The following is a 22,143-nucleotide window of genomic DNA, read 5'->3' as shown; positions in this document are numbered from 1 at the left end:
ACATAGAAAACTATAAAACATTGATGAAAGAAATCAAAGAGGACACAAACAGTTGGAGAAATATACCGTGTTCAAGGATTGTAAGAATCAATATTGTCAAAATGACTATACTACCCAAAGCAATCTATAGATTCAATGCAATCCCTATCAAGCTACCAACGGTATTTTTCACAGAGCTAGAACAAATAATTTCACAATTTGTATGGAAATACAAAAAACCTCGAATAGCCAAAGTAATCTTGAGAAAGAAGAATGGAACTGGAGGAATCAACCTGCCTGACTTCAGACTATACTACAAAGCCACAGTCATCAAGACAGTATGGTACTGGCACAAAGACAGAAATACAGATCAATGGAACAGAATAGAAAGCCCAGAGATAAATCCACAAACCTATGGACACCTTATCTTTGACAAAGGAGGCAAGGATATACAATGGAAAAAAGACAACCTCTTTAATTGGTGCTGGGGAAACTGGTCAGCCACTTGTAAAAGAATGAAACTAGAACACTTTCTAACACCATACACAAAAATAAACTCAAAATGGATTAAAGGTCTAAATGTAAGACCAGAAACTATAAAACTCCTAGAGGAGAACATAGGCAAAACACTCTCTGACATGAATCACAGCAGGATCCTCTATAACCCACCTCCCAGAATATTGGAAATAAAAGCAAAAATAAACAAATGGGACCTAATGAAAATTAAAAGCTTTTACACAACAAAGGAAACTATAAGTAAGGTGAAAAGACAGCCCTCAGAATGGGAGAAAAAGCAAACGAAGCAACAGACAAAGGATTAATCTCAAAAATATATAAGCAACTCCTGCAGCTCAATTCCAGAAAAATAAATGACCTAATCAAAAAATGGGCCAAAGAACTAAACAGACATTTCTCCAAAGAAGACATACAGATGGCTAACAAACACATGAAAAGATGCTCAACATCACTCATTATCAGAGAAATGCAAATAAACCACAATGGGGTACCATTACACGCCAGTCAGGATGGCTGCTATCCAAAAGTCTACAAGCAATAAATGCTGGAGAGGGTGTGGAGAAAAGGGAACCCTTTATCTTTCCTCTTATTATTTAGTTGTCTACTTATTTTTTCTTTTCTCTCTCTATATCTTTTAACTTCATTTAAATGCCTCTAATAAAGAATAAATTGAGAACAAATTTAAACTCTTATAGTAGAAAGCATAACAAATCAGAAAATTAGTGAAGTAGGAGAATGATTAGAAACCTCCTCATTTTATATCAAAAAAATTATTTTTTCCTAATTTCTAAAATCTCTTAACTGAAGTATAAGTTGGCATGTTATCTCAAACTTCTTCAAGTCTATTTGTGAATATAGATGACTGTGTTATGCTACATTTATTAAGGTAAATTTTCAAAGTTTCCCAAGAGTCGATCAAAGGGAATGATAAGTAGCACAGAGAGAAACTGCCTTACACTTTTCCTTTGTAGAATTAATTTGGGGCACTTTAACCAATGTTTACTGTTTGATGAGCCAGAGACTAGTCTAAATGTCGGTGGAGCAAATATGAACAAGCCACAATGCTTACTCTGAAAAATCTCACCATCTAGAAAATGGAAAAAATCTTCAACAAATAAGTACATACAAATACATATGCTGTAAAGATTACTTTAACAAAAATAAAATATCTGATATAGTTTGGGTACAAAGAAGTTAGTCATCAATTCTTCATGGAAAAATCAGGAAAGTCTTCTCTGAAGTCTCATTCTAAAAATTAAGCTCAATTTTGTTCTCATATAAATATTATCAATAACTCTAAAACTACTATAAATGTGACTGATGTGAATAAGTTACAATAAATTATATAAACCAAATGCTAACATATATAAATTTCATAATATTTACCTTGACAATTACTTGATATTGTTGTCTGCCTAAGTAACCTCTCCATTGTTTCTGAATAATTGTTGCTGCTCTGTGCAAATACCTAGGTAGAAAACATGCTTATTAGTATGCTTTCATTGAAACAATGATATATTTTCAATTTCTGCCTAGGACATTCCTTTCCACAATTCAAGAAATCAAATTCAAAGCCAAGGTTATGCATACTTTTAAAGAGAGTATGGAGGTTACCCAAAAAACTAAAAATATAACTACCATATGATTCAGCAATTCATTCCCGGGTATATACCTGAAGAAAACAACAACACTAATTTAAAAAGATACATGCACCCTGATATTCATAGCAGTATTACTTACAATTACCAAGATATGGAAGCAACCTACGTGTTCATCAAAAGATGAATGGGTAGAGAAGATACTATATATTTTACACACACACACACACACACACACACACACACACACACACACAAATATTGCTCAGCTATAAAAAAAGAATGAAATTTGGCCATTTTCAACAACATGGATGGAACTGGAGAGTATTATGCTTAGGGAAATTAGTAAGACAGAGGAAGCCAAATACTATATATTATCACTTATATGTAGAATCTAAAAAATAAAACAAGCTAGTGAAAATTAAAAATAAAGGCAAAAAAAGAATTTCAGACATAGAGAATGAACAATAGTTATCAGTGGGGAGAGGGAAGAAGGGGAAATAGACAGGGGTAGGGAATTAAGAGGTAATACTGTGTATAAAATAAATAAGCTACAGAGATATACTACAGCACAGGGAATACACCCAATGTTTCAGAGCTACGAGCTGTGCTTAGCTGCTCAGTTGTGTACGACTCTTTGCAAACCCAGGGACTGAAGCCTGCCAGGCTCCTTTGTCCACCGGGATTCTCCAGGCAAGAATACTGGAGTGGGATGCCGTGCCCTCCTCCAGGGGATCTTCCCAACCCAGGGATCGAATCCAGCTTTCCTGCATTGCAGGCAGATTCTTTACCTTCTGAGTCACCAGGATGGAATACAATCTATAAAAGTTTCACATCACTATGAAACTAATAGAGTAAATTACTTCAAAAAATAAACCAAAAGTAAATTAAGAAGAATACAATGAAAGATTATAAAACAGGTCATAGTGACATGTTGAGAAATAAGCCAGGCAGTATTGATGTGAATCACTACCAGTACTTTGAAATAATTCTTGAAGTCAAGAAACACTTTCCTTTTTCATACTCATGTTACTCAGTCTATCCCAAGTAATGTCATTTTAGTCTGTTGAATTAAAAAATATTCTGCTGCCATGTTCCTATTTGGCATAGTGGCCAAAAGAGAAACCTCATCTTCCTGCTTTTACTTCCATGTCGGGCTCCTACTAGTTAATATAAGAAAGACTACAGTATAACCCCTAGCTCACCATCTGACTAATAATGGACTAGTCATATTCTTTCTCCACCTCTTCAAGGGCAATATTTTTCAGAATTGATGAGAAACTGAAGGAAATTTGAGTACTGACGAAGTAGAAATAGTTAAGATGGGGATCAACTTTGGTCTCTGTAATCAGAATGGTATCATTTTGGCACCATTTGTCTTTATTTACCAACATGTTGGAGAGGATTGGAATAGCTTCTGTGTTGTTTCATTTTGCTCTGTTTTTCTTTCTTACCAGTCAATAAATTCACTGCTATAAAAATACAGGTTCAGTCATTTGTCACATCCTATGGAACCTACAGAAAATAATCTGATCAAGTATACTTATAACATTGGGAATTTTCCAGAGATATGGTCAATATCATTTAGTATTTTGATACATAAGAAACAAGGAGCAAAAAGAGTTATGTCTTTAAATGACATCATATAAGTTATTAACTTAATTACAAGTAAAAAAAATTATTTGCAATGAGAAATACATGAATAAATTACATTTTCTAAGGAGTATATTTTTTATGGTATATCTGAGGTTTCCATGGCAAAATCAGTATACCTGATATATGCTCGAACTTGACATCCTCGAAACCAGCTCTGGATTTTAATTGCTGCATCATTCTCCTTTTTTCGAAATATATCCACAACACTAAAATCAAAATTTTTAAAGCATTTCATTAGTAAGTAATACAATTCTAAAGCAAATCAACCTGTTAAACTTAATTTTTAATTTCTTCCAAAAGGATAATTATAATTCAATGTTATTTTACATGAAATTAAAATGCTAAATTGAAGAAGGAAATGGCAACCCACTCTAGTATTCTCACCTGGAGAATCCCATGGACTGTGAAGCTTAGTGGCCTACAGTCCATAGCGTCGCAAAGAGTCGGACACAACTGAAGCTACTTAGTACAAAATGCTAAATAAAGAAAATATTTCAGAAGCGATGAGCTATGTTTAAAAAATTAACCTTTCTCTGAGAGGCCACGTGCTTTCAATAGCTTTACTTTTTTTATTTTTATAATCATCTATTTTCAACTAATTAATTTGCCAGGAGTGTTTATAAGGAAATTTAGAAGGCAATGTGCTATTTTGTCATTATTTTTAAACATAATTATTTGACTTTATTTTTTTAATGCCACTACACATATCATGCAAGATTAAAATCCTCACATATTTCACTCACTACATCAGTTAAATGAATTGCCTCTAAGTAAAATGAATCCATCATTTTGCCTGTTCTGGATAGAGTTCTGAGAAGGTCTACTTCAATTAGGGAGCCAGGGGGCAGGGTCATAGGCCTCAAAAAGAGACAAGAAATTCAGTCTTTTGATTTTACTGACTTACAAGGAAGAAAAAGGTTTACTCAAGACAGATCTCCATCTTAATTTTTTCGGTCATTACAATTCTCTCCCCATCCCCATTTGATAAGGTCCTAATGCTTATGGAAATTACTATGAAACGCAGAGTAATATCTCTCCTGTAACATTGGCTGGCAAAAAATTAGCACTCTCTGTCTACTGAATAAATAAAGAATTGCTAGCCATTTACTTTTCACTTTTTAAAAAATTCCCTCAGGAATTCTCTCAAGATTATTTTTTGTTTTCACTGCTAGATTAAATATATAGATTTCATTGAAAGTGAAAGTGTTAATCACTCAGTCCTGTATGACTCTTTGCAACCCCACGGACTGTAGCTCACCAGGCTCTTCTGTCCATGGGATTCTCCAGGCAAGAATATTGGAGTGGGTAGCCATTCCCTTCTCCAGGGGATCTTCCCAACCCAGGGATTGAACCTGGGTCTTCTGCATTGCAGGCGGATTCTTTGCCATCTAAGCCATCAGAAAAGCCCAATAAATTTAGACAATTAGAACAAAAAACAGAATAGAAAAAAGAATACTTCAAACAATACTATGAAGTTCACTGGGAGAGAAAATGGCAATTAAACCATCAGTGACAAAGAGTTAAAGAAACAAGCAGAAGGATTACTATCTACTAAATAACCAGGAAATAGAGTTATCTAGAAAGCCTAATTGAAAAGAATTTACAAAAGCCGAAAGAGGAACAAAAATTATGTATCAAGTCAGTGACCCAGATGTTGAAAATAGTAGTGAAAAATCATACAAATTATTAAAAGGGTTAGTAGAAGTAAAGCATAAACTGTAAAACCTACACAAGAGAATAGTCACTCTACCAGATCAAGAAAGGCACCGAGATAAGACTACTATTGTTGTTGTTGTTGTTGTTTAGTCACTAAGCTGTGTCCAACTCTTTGTGACCCTCATGGACTGTAGCCCTCCAGGCTCCTTGGTCCAAGGGATGTCTCAGGCAAGAATACTGGAGTGGGTTGCCATTTTCTTCTCCAGGGGATCTTCCCAACCCAAGGTTAGAACCTCCATCTCCTTGCAATAAAATTTACTGGACATCATTGTGTGGTGACACGCTAGACAATTAGGAGTAGAAGAAAAAACAGTTTGGATCTAGAGACATAATGGATATAATTCCCCCCCCCCTTTTTTTTTATTGGCCACACAGTATGTGGGATCCTAGTTCTCCAACCAGCAACTGAACCTGTGCCCTCTGCATTAGAAGCATGGAGTCTTAATCACTGAACCCATAGGAAAGTCCCAAAGGATGTCATTCCTAACACTCAACTTTTGTCTTCCAGAGCCGCTTCCTCTAGGGGACTGCATGCCACCTGCTGCATTGAATCTCTGTGAAGAATGCCACTTGCAAACTCCCTGACTTTATCTTTCAGGGTATGGACATCTACCCGAATTTAGGATGACAAGAGCTGCTGAGGACTCAACAGAAGCCTGCACGCTCTTAGAAGCTTGAAGCCAGGGGTGATTATGGGTAAAAGACAGGCAGATCTCTGAACAACTCTGTTAAAAGAAATGAAGACAATAATAATATCCTGTGCATGCTAAGTTGCTTCAGTCATGTCCAACTCTTTGCAACCCTATGATCTACAGCCCTCCAGGCTCCTCTGTCCATGAGATTCTCCAGGCAAGAATACTGGAGTGGGCTGCCATGTCCTCCTCCAAAGCATCTTCCAGACCCAGGGATTGAACTTGCATCTTTTGTGTCTTCTACAATGGCAGGCGGGTTCTTTACCAGTGGCGCCACCTGGGAAGTCCAATAATATCTTAAATAAATTAATACTTCATGTGCCAGCACTATTCCAACCATTTTACATACCACTGAGTTAACTCACACATAATTCCTTTCAACACCTCAATGGAGTAAATAAGCATGTCCATTTGACAGAGGAAGATACTGAAGCAGAGGTAAGTGTAGTGCTATGCCCAAGATCCCATATTAGTTGGTGACAGAGTCAAGAGTTGATTCTAGGTAATCTAGCTCTTGAGGCTGCATTCCTAACCATCACTTTCCCTAAAGGGGAAGAGGAATGATGAGAACAGGAGAAGGGAGGGAAGTAAAAAGGAATAAAAAGCAAGAAGGAAAAGGCAAGAGGCGAAAATGCATGTAAGACTTTTCCAAATATAATATTGAAATTTTGTGGCATAAAATAGCATCAATATCCTTAAAATTATAAAATAAACTAAAAGATGAAAATGTGGAAAAACACCAATAAAAAACAAAAATTTCTCACTATGCTAACTACCATGAGAAGGCAGTACAATAGCTTGCTCCTTGGAAGAAAGTCTATGACAACATACTAAAAAGCAGAGACATTACTTTGCTGACAAAGGTCCATATAGTCAAAGCTATGGTTTTTTCAGTAGTCATGTACATTCAGTCAGTCACATGTACAGATGTGAGAGTTGGACCATAAAGAAGACTGAGCGCTGAAGAACTGATGCTTTCAAACCGTTGTGCTGGAGAAGACTCTTGAGAGTCCCTTGGACTGCAAGCAGATCAAACCAGTCAAACCTAAAGGAAATCAACCCTGAATATTCATTGGAAGGACTAATGCTGAAGCTTCAATACTTAGGCCACCTGATGAGAAGAGCTGACTCATTGGAAAAGACTGATGCTGGGAAAGAATGATGGCAAGAGGAGAAGGGGGTGACAGAGGATAAGATGGTTGAGTGGCATCATTGACTCAATAGACATGAGTTTGAGCAAACTTCAGGAGACAGTAAAGGACAGGGAAGCCTGGCGTGCTGCAGTCCATGGGGTTGCAAAGTGTCAGACATGCCTGAGTGAGTGAATAACAAGGCACTCATGTGTGTGGCCAAAAAGAAACAATTTGGTCTTTGAACACATACAGGAAACTTTCACCTACCCATGTTCAAAGTCACAAAACTTCAGAAATGTTTGTTACAACTGCACACATATACACATGGTGGTAAAAATATAATGGAATGATGAAAATACAAATCTCAGGACAGGCCATTTCTAAAACCTGTCGTGTCTTCATACACTGGGAATTCTATAATGGGAAAACGAAAGATCTTGTGCTATTGTTACTACATTTGAAGGAAAGAAAAATTAAAGAAAAAAGAAGAAACTGGAAAAAATCAACCTAACTGAAGAGCAGCAAAAGACAGCCAATTTACAGAAAAGAAAATACAAGCAACTTTCACTTTTAGAAGCCCTTGACCTGGGTTCTAGGTATATTTTCACTTTGAGACCTATATATAATAAATCCATCTTATAAATGCCAATGTATATTTCAGGAAAATTTATATTAAAACAAACGCTTCCTTAGAGCTTTGGAAAACAATTTTCTTTAGTCAAAAAGCTGAAGGTAGGCATTGATGAATGGTTTCCAATGTTAAATTTTACTATTAAATGTCATCACTTTTCCAAAAAATGTAAGCAATTTAATTTTGTTCTGAACAGTGAAGTGGTTAATGTTACTTCCACAAAATATGTGAATTTTCTGTTCCTTTAAGGCAATATGAAAGAGGAAGTATTACCTTTATATACAAAGCTATTTATTTATAGAATTTTGGTGCAACATACATAGAAAAATATGTAAAAGATTGAAGTAACTAACAAATGGCATCTAAGTGTCTTTAATAAAGTGCATTTAGAAAACTGTTTTTTTTAAAAGGCACAAAAAGATACTTAAGATGACTCAGGAAATTAGTTTTTATGATTTATCATTGTACTATTAAAATTACAGAAACAACCAAAATAAGCAATAGATATAGTATAGTACATCCATAAAATGGAACACTGTTTTGTCCTTGAGCTTTCCAAGTGGCTCAGTGAAAAAGAATCCACCTGCTAATGCAGGAGATGCAAAAAATGTGGGTTTGACCCCTGGATCAAGAAGATTCCCTGAAGTAGGAAATGGCAACCTACTCTGGTATTTTTGCTTGGAAAATTCCATGGAGAGAGGAGCCTAGCAGGCTATAGTCTATGGGGTTGCAAAGTGTTGGAAGTGGCTGAGCACACACACATTTTGTCCTGATAAAAATTAAATGGATCAGTATGTCTTCACATAGACACAACATGTAATGTGAAAACAAAAGAAGATACAGCATAGTGTAATATGATCCCATATTTATAGAAAATTGAAACTATATTAATATGGGAATGTATACACAGAAAAAGTCTTACTTTGAACAAAGCTATTAAAAGTGATTGCCTTTTTAAGGACTAAAATTTGAAAGGAGAAATTTACTTTATTAATTTCTGAATTTAACAAATCATTTTGTGAGTTGTGTAATATTATCAAAAAAATTAAGTAAGACCAGAAACTATAAAACTCCTAGAGGAGAACATAGGCAGAACGCTCTCCGACATGAATCACGGCAGGATCCTCTATGACCCACCTCCCAGAATATTGGAAATAAAAGCAAAAATAAACAAATGGGACCTAATTAAACTTAAAAGCTTTTGCACTACAAAGGAAACTATAAGCAAGGTGAAAAGACAGCCCTCAGATTGGGAGAAAATAATAGCAAATGAAGCAACAGACAAAGGATTAATCTCAAAATTATACAAGCAACTTCTGCAGCTCAATTCCAGAAAAATAAATGACCTAATCAAAAAATGGGCCAAAGAACTAAACAGACATTTCTCCAAAGAAGACATACAGATGGCTAACAAACACATGAAAAGATGCTCAACATCACTCATTATCAGAGAAATGCAAATCAAAACCACAATGAGGTACCATTACACGCCAGTCAGGATGGCTGCTATCCAAAAGTCTACAAGCAATAAATGCTGGAGAGGGTGTGGAGAAAAGGGAACCCTCTTACACTCTTGGTGGGAATGCAAACTAGTACAGCCACTATGGAAAACAGTGTGGAGATTTCTTAAAAAACTGGAAATAGAACTGCCATATGACCCAGCAATACCACTCTTGGGCATACACACTGAGGAAACCAGATCTTAAAAAGACACATGCACCCCAATGTTCATCGCAGCACTGTTTATAATAGCCAGGACATGGAAGCAACCTAGATGCCCATCAGCAGACGAATGGATAAGGAAGCTGTGGTACATATATACCATGGAATATTACTCAGCCATTAAAAAGAATTGATTTGAATCAGTTCTAATGAGATGGATGAAACTGAAGCCCATTATACAGAGTGAAGTAAGCCAGAAAGATAAAGACCATTACAGCATACTAACACATATATACGGAATTTAGAAAGATGGTAATGATAACTCTATATGCAAAACAGAAAAAGAGACACAGATGTACAGAACAGACTTTTGGACTCTGTGGGAGAAGGTGAGGGTGGGATGTTTCGAGAGAACAGCATGTATATTATCTATGGTGAAACAGATCACCGGCCCAGGTTGGATGCATGAGACAGGTGCTCGGGCCAGGTGCACTGGGAGGACCCAGGGGAATTGGGTGTGGGGGGAGGTGGGAGGGGGGATCGGGATGGGGAATACATGTAACTTCATGGCTGATTCATGTCAATGTATGACAAAACCCACTGCAATGTTGTGAAGTAATTAGCCTCCAACTATTAAAAATAATTGAAAAAAAATTTTTAATTGTATTGAAATAAACAAATTTATTTTTTATATTTTTAAATTTTATTTTTTGTACTTTATATTTTTATTTTTATATTTTAAATTTATTTTTTATATTTTATATTTTCTAAAATTTATATTTTAGAAAATATAAATACATTTTCAATGTTAAGGAAAGTATTAGACATATCTAGGCATTAAAACCTAAGGAACTTGACTATTTAATGTAACATGAACCACAGCCTAACCTAGTTAAAATGTTAAGATATTTGCAAGCTCTTTAGCTTTGTACAAAGGCCTTAGCTTAAACTGTGCCACTTACTGGCTGGGTTTATCTTAAGCAAACTTTTTAACCCAAAATTCCATTTCTTCTGTAAAATTTCAATAATAGCAATCATGAGTATGTTTGCAGGCATATCATAAAAAACTTGAAAGACTGATAATGTGTTTTCACTAAGCTATAATGACAATTATTACATTATTACACAATAGTGGGCATCTATGTAGATTGCAGTAAGAAAAAAATATACTAGTCTGTCAATATCTTATTAATAAATCAAAAAATATTTACTGTATGTAAATTATGTGTAAGTTAGTATGGTACTTATTATTGAATAAATTTGATGTGCATTGTAATATGATTGATGATACAGCAGTATTTATCACATTACATGATTATAGTACAATATTACTGTCTATATTTATTATATGTTCTTGATCTGGATGGCTTACTCACTACTCATTTCAAGTTTGTACCCTTTAGTTCAGTTCAGTTCAGTTGCTCAGTCATGTCCGACTCTGCAACCCCATGAACCACAGCACGCCAGGACTCCCTGTCCATCACCAACTCCCGGAGTCTACCCAAACTCATGCCCATCAAGTCGGTGATGCCATCCAGCCATCTCATCCTCTGTCGTCCCCTTCTCCTCCTGCCCCCAATCCCTCCCAGCATCAGGGTCTTTTCCAATGAGTCAACTCTTCGCATAAGGTGGCTAAAGTATTGGAGTTTCAGCTTCAGCATCAGTCCTTCTAATGAACACTCAGGACTGATCTCCTTTAAGATGGACTGGTTGGATCTCCTTGCAGTCCAAGGGACTCTCAAGAGTGTTCTCCAACACCACAGTTCAAAAGCATCAATTGTACCCTTAAACACCATCATTCTTAGCCACCACCTTTCTCTGGTAACCACCATTTTCACCTCTTTTTTATGTCTAATTTGTTTAGATTCCATATATAAGTGATCTAATACAGTACTTGTGCTTCTGTTTGACTTATTTCAAGGAGATAATGTGCTCAAGGTCCATCCATGTTGTCACAAATGGGAAGATATCTTCCTTTCTTATGACTGAACAATATCACAGTGTATAATACCATATCGTTTTTACCCATTCATTCGTTTATGTGTGTTTGGATTGTTTCCCTATTTTGACTATTATGAATAGTTCTGCATTAAGTGTGGAGTTCATATAAACTGTCAAAAATCCTGTAGTCATTTCTTTTAGCTTATACCCAGAAGTGGAATAGCTGGATCATATGGTAGATCTATTTTTAATTTTCTGAGGAAACTTTACATTGTTTGCCACACTGGTTGGGCCAATTTACATTCCCACCAACAACATATAAGGGTTCTCTTCTCACCACAGACTTGATAGCATCTGTTTTCTCTTGCCTTCTTGATGAGCATCATTTTAACAGATGGCAGATGAGGATAGCTCATGGTGGCTTTTATTTGCATTTGCCTTATGATTAGCGATGTTAAACATCTTTTCATGTGTCTGTTGGCCACTTCGATGTCTTATTTAGAGAAATAACTATTTAGTTCTTCTGCCCATTTTTTAATTGGACTGTTTGCTTTTCTGTTATAAGCCCCTGTTGAGTACATGATTTGCAAAATTTGTCTCCCATTCTGTAGATTCTTTTTCATTGTTCATGATGCTGTACAGAAGTTTTTGAATTTGATATAGTTGCAATTGTGGATTTTTTTCTTTGTTGTTTATGATTTTGGCATCATGCTAAAAAATTATTGCCAAGACCAGTATCGATGAGCTTTATCTCTATGTTTTCTTCTAGTTTTACAGTATCAAATCTTGTGTTTAACTCTTTAATCCATCTTGAGTTAACTTTTTTGAGTGTTGTGAGATAGGGGTCCAATTTCACAGCTCTTCATGTGTTTCTCCAGTTTTCCCACCACCACTTATTGAAAAGACTTCCCTTTCCTACTGAGTATTCCTGGCTCACTTTTCAAATATTAGATGACCATATCCAATGGGATTTAATTTTAGGGTTTCTATTCTGTCCTATTAGTCAATGTGTCTATTTTTGTGCCAGAACCATTCTGCTTTTCTTACTATGACTTTCCATTATACTATGAATGAAATCCAGATGTGTGATACCTCCAGCTTTGGTTCTTTTGTCTCAGGATTGCTTTGGCTATTCAGGGTCTTTTGGTTTCTCATAGATTTTAGGATTGTTTCTTCTATTTCTGTAAAGAATACCTTTGGTGTTGGGTGGGGATAGCACTGAATCTATAGATGGTTTGGCAGTTATATGGGTATTTTAACATATTACCTCTTCCAATCTAAGAATACAGGATGTCTTTTCATTTGTTCGTGTTCTTCATTTTCTTCTAGCAGATTTTTGTAATTTTCACTTTGCATATCTTTTACTTCCTTGATTAAACTTATCCTTAAATATTTTATGGGTTTTGATTTTACTGTGAATGAGATACTATAATTTTTTTTCAGCTGTTTCTTCATTAGTGTAAAGGAATTCAATTGATTTCTGTATAAATTCAAACCCTGCCACTTTACTGAAATTGTTGATTAAGTCAACAGTTCTGAAGAAATTCTTTGGGATTTTCTAATACAGGATCAGTTGTTATTGTTCAGTCATTCAGTCATATCCAACTCTTTGCAACCCAATGGGCTGCAGCACACCAGGCTTCCCTGTCCATTATCAACTCTTGCAGCTTGCTCAACTCAAGCCCATTGAGTCAGTGATGCCATCCAACCATCTTGTCCTTTGTTGCTCCCTTCTCCTCCTGCCTTCAACCTTTCTCAGCATCAGGGTGTTTTCAAATGAGTCAGTTCTTTGCATCAGGTGACCAAAGTATTGGAGTTTCAGCTTCAGCATCAGTCCCTCCAAAGAATATTCAGGACTGATTTCCTTTAGGATTGAATGGCTTGATCTCCTTGCAGTTCAAGGGACTCTCAAGAGTCTTCTCTAATGCCACAGTTCAGAGCCATCAATTCTTTAATGCTCAGCCTTCTTTATGGTCCAACTGTCACATCCATACCTGACTACTGGAAAAATCTTACCTTTGACTATACAGACTTGTTGGCAAATAAATATCTCTGTTTTTACATATGCTGTATGTAAACATATGACATACATATGACATATGACATACATATGACATATGACATACATATGACAAACATAAGTTTGTCATAGCTTTTCTTCCAAGGGGCAAGCATCTTTTAATTCCATGGCTGTAGTCACCATCTGCAGCGATTTTGGAGCCCCCCAAAATAAAGTCTCTCACTGTTTCCATTGTTTCCCCTTCTATTTGCCATGAAGTGATGGCACAGAATACCATGATCTCAGTTTTTTGAATGTTGAGTTTTAAGCCAGCTTTTTCACTCTCCTCTTTCACTTTCATCAAGAAGCTGTTTAGTTCCTTTTTGCTTTCTGCCATAAGGTGGTATAATCTGTGTACCTGAGGTTATTGCTATTTCTCCTGGCAATCTTTTTTTTTTAATTAATTAATTTATTTTAATTGGAGGCTAATTATTTTATAATACTGTAGTGGTTTTTGCCATACATTGACATGAATCAGCCATGGGTGTACATGTGTCCCCCATCCTGAAACCCCCTCCTACCTTCCTCCCCATCCCATCCTTCAGGGTCATCCCAGTGCACCAGCCCTGAGCACGCTGTCTCATGCATCTAAGCTGAACTGGGAATCTGTTTCACATATGGTAATATATATGTTTCAATGTTATTCTCTCAAATCATCCCACCCTCACCTTCTCCCACAGAGTCCAAAGGTCTGTTCTTTACATCTGTGTCTCTTTTGCTGTCTCACATATAGGGTCATCATTACCATCTTTCTAAATTCCATATATATATGTGTTAATATACTGTATTGGTGTTTTTCTTTCTGACTTACTTCACTCTGTATTATAGGCTCCAGTTTCATTCACCTCATTAGAACTGATTCAAATGCATTCTTTTTATTTATTTATTTTTAATTTATTTAATTGGAGGCTAATTACAATATTGTAGTGCTTTTTGCCATCCATTGACATGAATCAGCCATGGGTGTATATGCGTTCCCCATCCTGAACACCCCTCCCACCTCCCTCCCCATCCCATCGCTCAGGATCATCCCAGTGCACCAGCCCTGAACACCCTGTCTCAGGCATCGAACCTGGACTGGCGATCTATTTCACATATGATAATATACATGCTTCAATGCTATTCTCTCAAATCATCCCACCCTCGCCTTCTCCCACAGAGTCCAAAAGTCTGTTCTTTACATCTGTGTCTCTTTTACTGTCTCATATATAGGGTCATCATTACCATTTTTCTAAATTCCATATATATGTGTTAATATATTGTATTGGTGTTTTTCTCTTACTTCACTCTGTATAATAAACTCCAGTTTCATCCACCTCATTAGAACTGATTCAAATGCATTCTTTTTAATAGCTGAGTAATATTCCATTGTGTGTATGTACCACAGCTTTCTCATCCATTCGTCTGCTGATGGGCATCTAGGTTGCTTCCACGTCCTGGCTATTTTCAACAGTGGTATGATGAACATTGGGGTACACGTGTCTCTTTCAATTTTGGTTTCCTTGGTGTGTTTGCTCAGCAGTGGGATTGCTGGGTCATATGGCAGTTCTATTTCCAGTTTTTTAAGGAATCTCCACACTGTTCTCTGTAGTGGTTGTACTAGTTTGCATTCCCTTAAACAGTGTAAGAAGTTTCCCTTTTCTCTGCACCCTCTCCAGCATTTATTGTTTGTAGACTTTTTGATAGCAGCCATTCTGACCAGCATGAGATGGTACCTCATTGTGGTTTTGATTTCAAATGCATTCTTTTTAATAACTGAGTAATATTTCATTGTGTAAATGTACCACAGCTTTTTTTATCCATTTATCTGCTGATGGACATCTAGGTTGCTTCCATGTCCTGGCTATTATAAACAGTGCTATGATGAACATTGGGGTACATGTGTCTCTTTCAGTCCTGGTTTCTTTAGTGTGTATGCCCAGCAGTGGGATTGCTGTCTTCTGGCAATCTTGATTCCAGCTTGTGCTTCATCCAGCCCAGCATTTTGCATGATGTACTCTGCATATAAGTTAAATAAGCAGGGTGACAATATATAGCCTTGACGTACCCCTTTCCTAATCTGGAATCAGTCGGTTGTTCCATGTTTGGTTCTAACTATTGATTTTTAAACTGCATACAGGCTTCACAGGAGGCAGGTAGGGTGACCTGGTAGTCCCATCTCTTTAAGAATTTTCCACAGTTTGTTGTGATCCACACAAAGACTTTACCATAGTCAATGAAGCAGAAGTAGATGTTTTTCTGGAATTCTCTTGCTTTTCCTATGATCCAGTTGATGTTGGCAGTTTGTTCTCTGGATCGTCTCCCTTTTCTAAATTCAGCTTGAACATCTGGAAGTTCACAGTTCATGTACTGTTGTAACCTAGCTGGAGAATTTTCAGCCTTACTTTGTTCGACTGTAAAATGAGTGCAATTTTACGGAAGTTTGAGCATTCTTTGGCATTGCCTTTCTTTGGGATTGGAATGAAAACTGACTTTTCCAGTCCTGTGGCCACTGCTGAGTTTTTCAAATTTGCTGGCATACTGAGTGCAGCACTTTCACAGCATCATCTTTTAGGATTTGAAATAGCTCAGCTGGAATTACATCACCTCCACTAGCTTTGTTCATAGTGACACTTCCTAGGGCCCACTTGACTTCCATGATGTCTGGTTCTAGGTGAGTGATCAAACCACCATGGTTATCTGGGTCAGTAAGATCATTTTGTATAGTTCTTCTGTCTGTTCTTGCCACCTCTTCTTAATATCTTCTGCTTCTGTTAGGTTCATGCCATTTCTATCATCAGCAAATAATGACAGTTTTACTTCTTCCTTTCCAATTTGGATGTCTTTATTTCTTTGTCTTGCCTAATTACTCTAGCTAGAACTTCCAGTACTATACTGAGTAGGATTGGTAAGATCATTTCCTTGATCTTGGTCTTAGAGGAAATATTTTCAATTTCTCTACATTAAGAATAATGTTAACTGAGTTTGTCATGCATGGCCTATATTCTTTTAAGGTATATTCTTTCTATACTCAGTCTGTTAAGGGTTTTTATCATCAAAAGATGTTGTATTCTGTCAAATACTTTTTCTGAATTCATTGAGATGACCATACAATTTTTGTCTTTCATTTTATTGATGTGATGATATATTATATTTACTAATTTGCATATATCAAACAGTCTTTGCATCCCAGTGATAAATCCCACTTGGTTATACTGCCCAAAGTGTTCTTGAATTCCGTTAACTAATATTTTGTTGAGAATATTTTCATCTATGTTCATGAAGGGTAGTGGTCTACAGTTTTCTTTTCTTATTGTATCCTTATCTAGTCTTGGTATCAAAATAATGCTTGCAAAATGAGTTTGAACATGTTCTTCAATATTTTGGAAAAATTTGAGAAGTATTGGTATTCATACTTTCTTTAAATGTTAGGTAGAATTCTCAAGTGATGCCATCTGATCCTGGAGTTTTCTGTTAGAAGTTTTAAAATTACCAATTCAATCTCTTTACTCGTTATTGTCTGTTCAGATTTGCTTTTTTTTTTTTTTTTTTCTAATTTAAACTTGGTAGATTTCTTGCTTGTAGAAATGTATTCATTTCTTCTAGGTTATATAATTTTGGGTATAGATGTTCAATAGTAGTCTCTTTGGAGTCTATGTATTTCTGTAGCTTCAGTTGTAATATCTCTTCTTTCATTTCTAAATTTAGTTGAGTCCCCTTTTTGTCAATTTTGCTAATCTTTTTTGAAGAATCAGCTCTTAATTTTGTTGACCTTTTTTATTGTGTTTATAGTCTCTAGTTCATTTATTTCCATTCTGATCCTTATTTCCTTCTTTCTACTAAATTTGAACTTAATTTGTTCTTTTTCTAGCTCCTTGAGAAGTAAAGTTTGGTTACTCAATTGAGATGAAATTTCTTAATATATATATTTATTGCTATAATCTTTCCTCTCAGAACTACTTTTGCCGAATCCCACAATACTTGTTATATTGTGTTTTAGTTTTCATTTGAGACAACTTTTTATTTCCCTTTTGAGTTTTCTTTTGATCCAATGGTTATCTAGAAGTATGTTGTTTAGTTTTCACATATTTGCAGTTCTTCTCACTTTTCTCTTGTTGATTTCTAGCTTTATACTATTGTGGTCAGAGAGGATAGATATGATTTCAATCTTCTAAATTTGCTAAGTTTTTTTTTTTTTTTTTTGGTGGCCTATTATATGATCTATCTTGGAGAAGATTCCATGTACCCTTGAGAAGAATGTGCATTCCATTGCTGTTGGATGGATGTTCAATATATGTCTAATAAATTCATTCCTTTTAAAGTGTTATTCAATTCCAACATTGCCTTGTTGATTTTCTCTCTGGACAATCTATCCATTGCTAATAGTGGGGATTTAACATCTCTCACACTTTTAGTATTATTGCCTATTATATTGCCTTTCTGAGTTTCCTTGTAGCCCACTGAATTCCTTCATAACACTTATTTTAAATCTTTATTATGTTTAAATTGTAATATTCCATGCCTTTGGATTTGGCTGCTGGAAAATTGTCATTTAATTTTGTAATATCATGCTCCCCTTACTATTTATGGTGGCTGATGAAAAGTATCTCTACTGTTGTATTTGAGGTAGACTGTCTTATTTTGCATGCTAAGTCACTTCAGATGTGCCCAACTCTTCACAACACAATGGACCACATAGGGTCCTCTGTCCATGGGATTCTCCAGGCAAGAATACTGGAGTGGGTTGCCATACCCTCCTTTTGCAACTACAACTTCCAAAGGGATTCATCTTTATAGTACTCTGAAAGTTCTTCTGTATACTAATCATAATAGTTATCTTCTTGAGAGTAAGGCTCACCTTTTATTTTATCTGTATCCCAACAGATACTAAAGTGTCTGACTCATAGGAGAAGCTAAACTAATGTCTGTGGGAGGATAGAGAAAGGAAAAAAAGAAGGGAGGAAGGAAGATAAGTAATAGCTGAAGTCAAGGCAGAAGGCAAAGTTCTTAACTAGTTTTCAGAGTTCTGTGTACAATACAAAGGGACATTAGATTCCCTGAATATCATCACTGAGGCCTTGGCAACACACATCACCAAAATGTAACAGTCTTTGGTTCAAAAATATTTATAGTGAAAGATGGCAAATAACAGGAAAAAACATAAGGCCCAAATAAAAGACATAAGTATTTTGCAGTTCCTAGAAATTACTGGAAGAGCATCAGGAAGGGAGACCATGATTAAACAGTGTCAAATGCCATGAATCAGTCATGAAAACAAGGCCACTATTTCATGGGGTTTCAGGGTTAGAAGGAATCTTTCATTTTTCTTTCAACATTATCATCCTAGTCAATATTCTATTCTAGTACAGGAAATAAAAATGTCATTTAGGGCAAAAATAGAGAAGATAAAGTAACACAATGTCTAGTAGAGAAGGCAATTCAAAGAAGATAGAGGGTAAAGAAGATAAGGAAAGAAACATTTATTCAAAAAGGCTGATATAAAGTCAAATTCATGATAATAGATAAAATGGTTTTTCATGGTTATTTAACCCTTTTCATCATTAAAATCTTTTATTGGAATATAACTGCTTCACATTGCTGTGCTCATTTCTGCTATATGACAACATGAGTCAGCTATATGTATACATAAATCCCCACCCTCTAGAGCTCCCCTCCCAGCCTACCCCCCAATCCCACCCTTCTAAGTCATCACAGAGCAGCAAGCTGAGCTCCCTATGCTATATAGTGGCTACTCACTAGCTATTTATTTTGTAGACGGTAGTGTATATACGTCAGTACTACTCTCTCAATTCACCCCACCCTCTCCTTCCCCTGCTTCCATGTCCACAAGTCTGTTCTCTACATCTGTGTCTCTATTCCTGCTCTGCAAATAGGTTAATCAGTACCATTTTTCCAGATTCTGTACCCTTAATATTTAAAATGCCTGTAGTAGACCTGGTTGACCCTTCATAATGAGGCTGTTCAGGGCATCAACAACCCACTCAGTCAAAAATCCTATGCATAATCTTACATCAGCCCAAATACCTGCAGTTCTATATGCATCAGTTCAGTTCAGTTCAGTCGCTCAGTGGTGTCCACCTCTTGGTGACCCCATGGACTGCAGAACGCCAAGCTTCCCTGTCCATCACCAACTCCTGGAACTTGCTCAAACTCATGTCCTTTCAGTCGGTGATGCCATCCAACCATCTCATCCTCTGTCGTCCCCTTCTCCTCCCACCTTCAATTATTCCCAGCATTCAAACAACTGGGGATTGTGCATTATTATAGAACACATTTGTTGGAAAAGGTATCTGAATATAAGTGGACTTTGGTAGTTCAAACCCAAGGAGTTCAAAGGTCAACTGTACTCTATTTAAATTAATGAAAACATTATTCTCTCCTTCACCAGCAATAAACAGCTGACCACCTTACAAAGGAGAGAGAAAAAGTATAGGGTATACAGATATGCCTAATACTTTTTTCAACTAATATATTAGTTTGAGCTTACCCCTTATGTGTAATTATCACACAAGATAAGCAATCACATTATCTGTCTTGAGTTTATGCTTTTTAAACTCTCCCAGTAATAATGTTAACATACAATACTTAGTCAAAAGGAAGATTAAATAATTTCTTTTTGCAGTTATTAAAATCTCTGGGTTTTTTAAACAGTCATTTAATTAAAAGTATATATATACTAATAAAAACTATACATTAAATTAAAGGGAAATGTTTTTAAATAACTTGTAGTTAGCTTAGTGCTAAATTTTAAGTTATGGACTGAAATTTGACTTCTACGCACATTTTTCTGTTGCCATTTTTTAAGTGCTTAAAAATGAAATTTACAGACACTTGGGTTACCACTGGGATGCTGCATACTCATACAATATGTCATGAACTGCTAGACATTTTATGTTTAAAATGAAAAATGTGGGAAACACTTTATTTTAATGGTATATTAATTAGTTCCAAATTACAATGAAAATCCTATAGCTGTGAATAAAATATGACATCTACATGAATTTGAAATAAATTTATTATGATCAGTATTATCACAATGAATACTAAATGAATTAATAATGATGAAAGACCAAAAGTATTACCAGGAATCTAATAAAACACTGAGAAAAAGCTGGAAGTTTCCAGTCACTTCATCATCAACTAGAAATAAGTATTATAACCCTGTATAACACTATGTGCATATATATCATTAGTGGCCAGAAAATAGCTGACAATAATTAAAAAATGAAAAAATGTGATTAAATATTTTTCCTTAATATGCAAAAAATATGCATTTTACACATCAAAATACTGTGCTTAGTCTAACCTTAGCTATTGAATAAATGCTAGACTAAAAACCCAATACCCTTTGCTTCTTATTGTCATTTAACTTGTAGCTATTTTAGACATTAGGAATAAAATTCCAATATTAGCTGTCAACCCACTCCAGTATTCTTGCCTAGAAAATCCCACAGACAGAGCAGCCTGGCAGGCTACAGTTCATGGGGTCACAAAGAATCTCAGGTGACTGAGCAGCAGGAAAGGCATGGCATGGTTATAAGACATATTGATGTGCAAAATGATTATTTTTTCTATATCATTTCACTATTAGGCCTTAAGGATTTCAAACTCCTTAAATGCAAGAATTATGCTTATTTTCTACTTTGGATTCTGATTGTTATCTATGTTTCTAGTAAAAGGTCAGTTACTACTGAATGATGAGAAATAGGACATTTTAGAAGGTACAAGTTCAATGAATCATAGGTTGTAAACACATTAGCATTATTTTTTTTTATGACTGCATGGCATACAGGATCTTACTTCCCCAACCAGGGAGGATTGAAATTGTGCCCCCCACACCCCTCTCCCCCCATAGTGAAAGCAGTGGAAACTCAGAGTCCTAACAACTGGACTGCCAGGCAGTGTGTTTAAGAGTTAGTCACTCAGTTGTGTCTGACTCTTTGTGATCCCATGGACTGTAATCCATCAGGCCCCTCTGTCCATGGAATTCTCCACGCAAGTATACTGGAGGGGGTAACCATTCCCTTCTCCAGAGGATCTTCCTGACCCAGGGGTTGAACCTAGGTCTCCCGCATTATAGACAGATTCTTTTCACTTTCATTAATAGTTTTCATTATAGCTCTTGTTACTATTATTACCTCACAGTCCAATGAATCAGGGGTTGCTAATACATAAGCAATTTTTTTTTTCCAGCTGCATAGCATGCAGGATCTTAGTTTCCCAGTCAGGGATCAAATTCAAAGCCCCCTGTAGTGAAAGCAGTGGGAGTTCTAATAACTGGACTGTCGAGTGTCTAGCACTAGATCATTAAGTAGAAATTATCATAGCTTGTCATGTAGATTTATACTGCTAGTGTACTTTTAAAATATTTTATATTTACTTTTCTTCCTCCTCCTTCTCACTTCACTGAAGAAATCAACAGTGGGAAAGGAAAGCAAAGATCTTTGTGTGGTGGGGTGGGGGGAAGGGGAGGACCCCATGGCTCAGCATGGGGTATTAGAGCCTGTGTGGGGTACAGTGGGCATCCACACGGAGGGGCAGCCTGGGGTATGATGTCCCA

General features: G+C 36.1%; 1 protein-coding gene across 4 annotated transcripts in view; it reads right to left on the bottom strand.

Annotated features, from left to right (window-relative positions):
• SPATA17 (spermatogenesis associated 17) overlaps positions 1-22,143 on the bottom strand; it is a 233,922-nt gene that overhangs the window by 202,266 nt on the left and 9,513 nt on the right. For 3 of the 4 annotated variants that reach the window (XM_065936726.1, XM_065936727.1, XM_065936725.1), the window contains exons 2-3: positions 3,866-3,955; positions 1,882-1,963 (exon numbers count right to left, since the gene is read on the bottom strand). In XM_065936726.1, coding sequence (XP_065792798.1) covers positions 1,882-1,963; positions 3,866-3,955 — 172 coding nt within the window. The remainder of the gene's footprint in view (positions 1-1,881; positions 1,964-3,865; positions 3,956-22,143) is intronic. The other variant, XM_065936728.1, reaches the window with a different exon arrangement.

This window comes from Muntiacus reevesi, chromosome 5 (genome assembly GCF_963930625.1).
Source record: "Muntiacus reevesi chromosome 5, mMunRee1.1, whole genome shotgun sequence".
NCBI classification, from domain to species: domain Eukaryota; kingdom Metazoa; phylum Chordata; class Mammalia; order Artiodactyla; family Cervidae; genus Muntiacus; species Muntiacus reevesi.
Note: the sequence above shows the minus strand (reverse complement) of the source record. Positions and strands in the feature narration are given on the sequence as shown.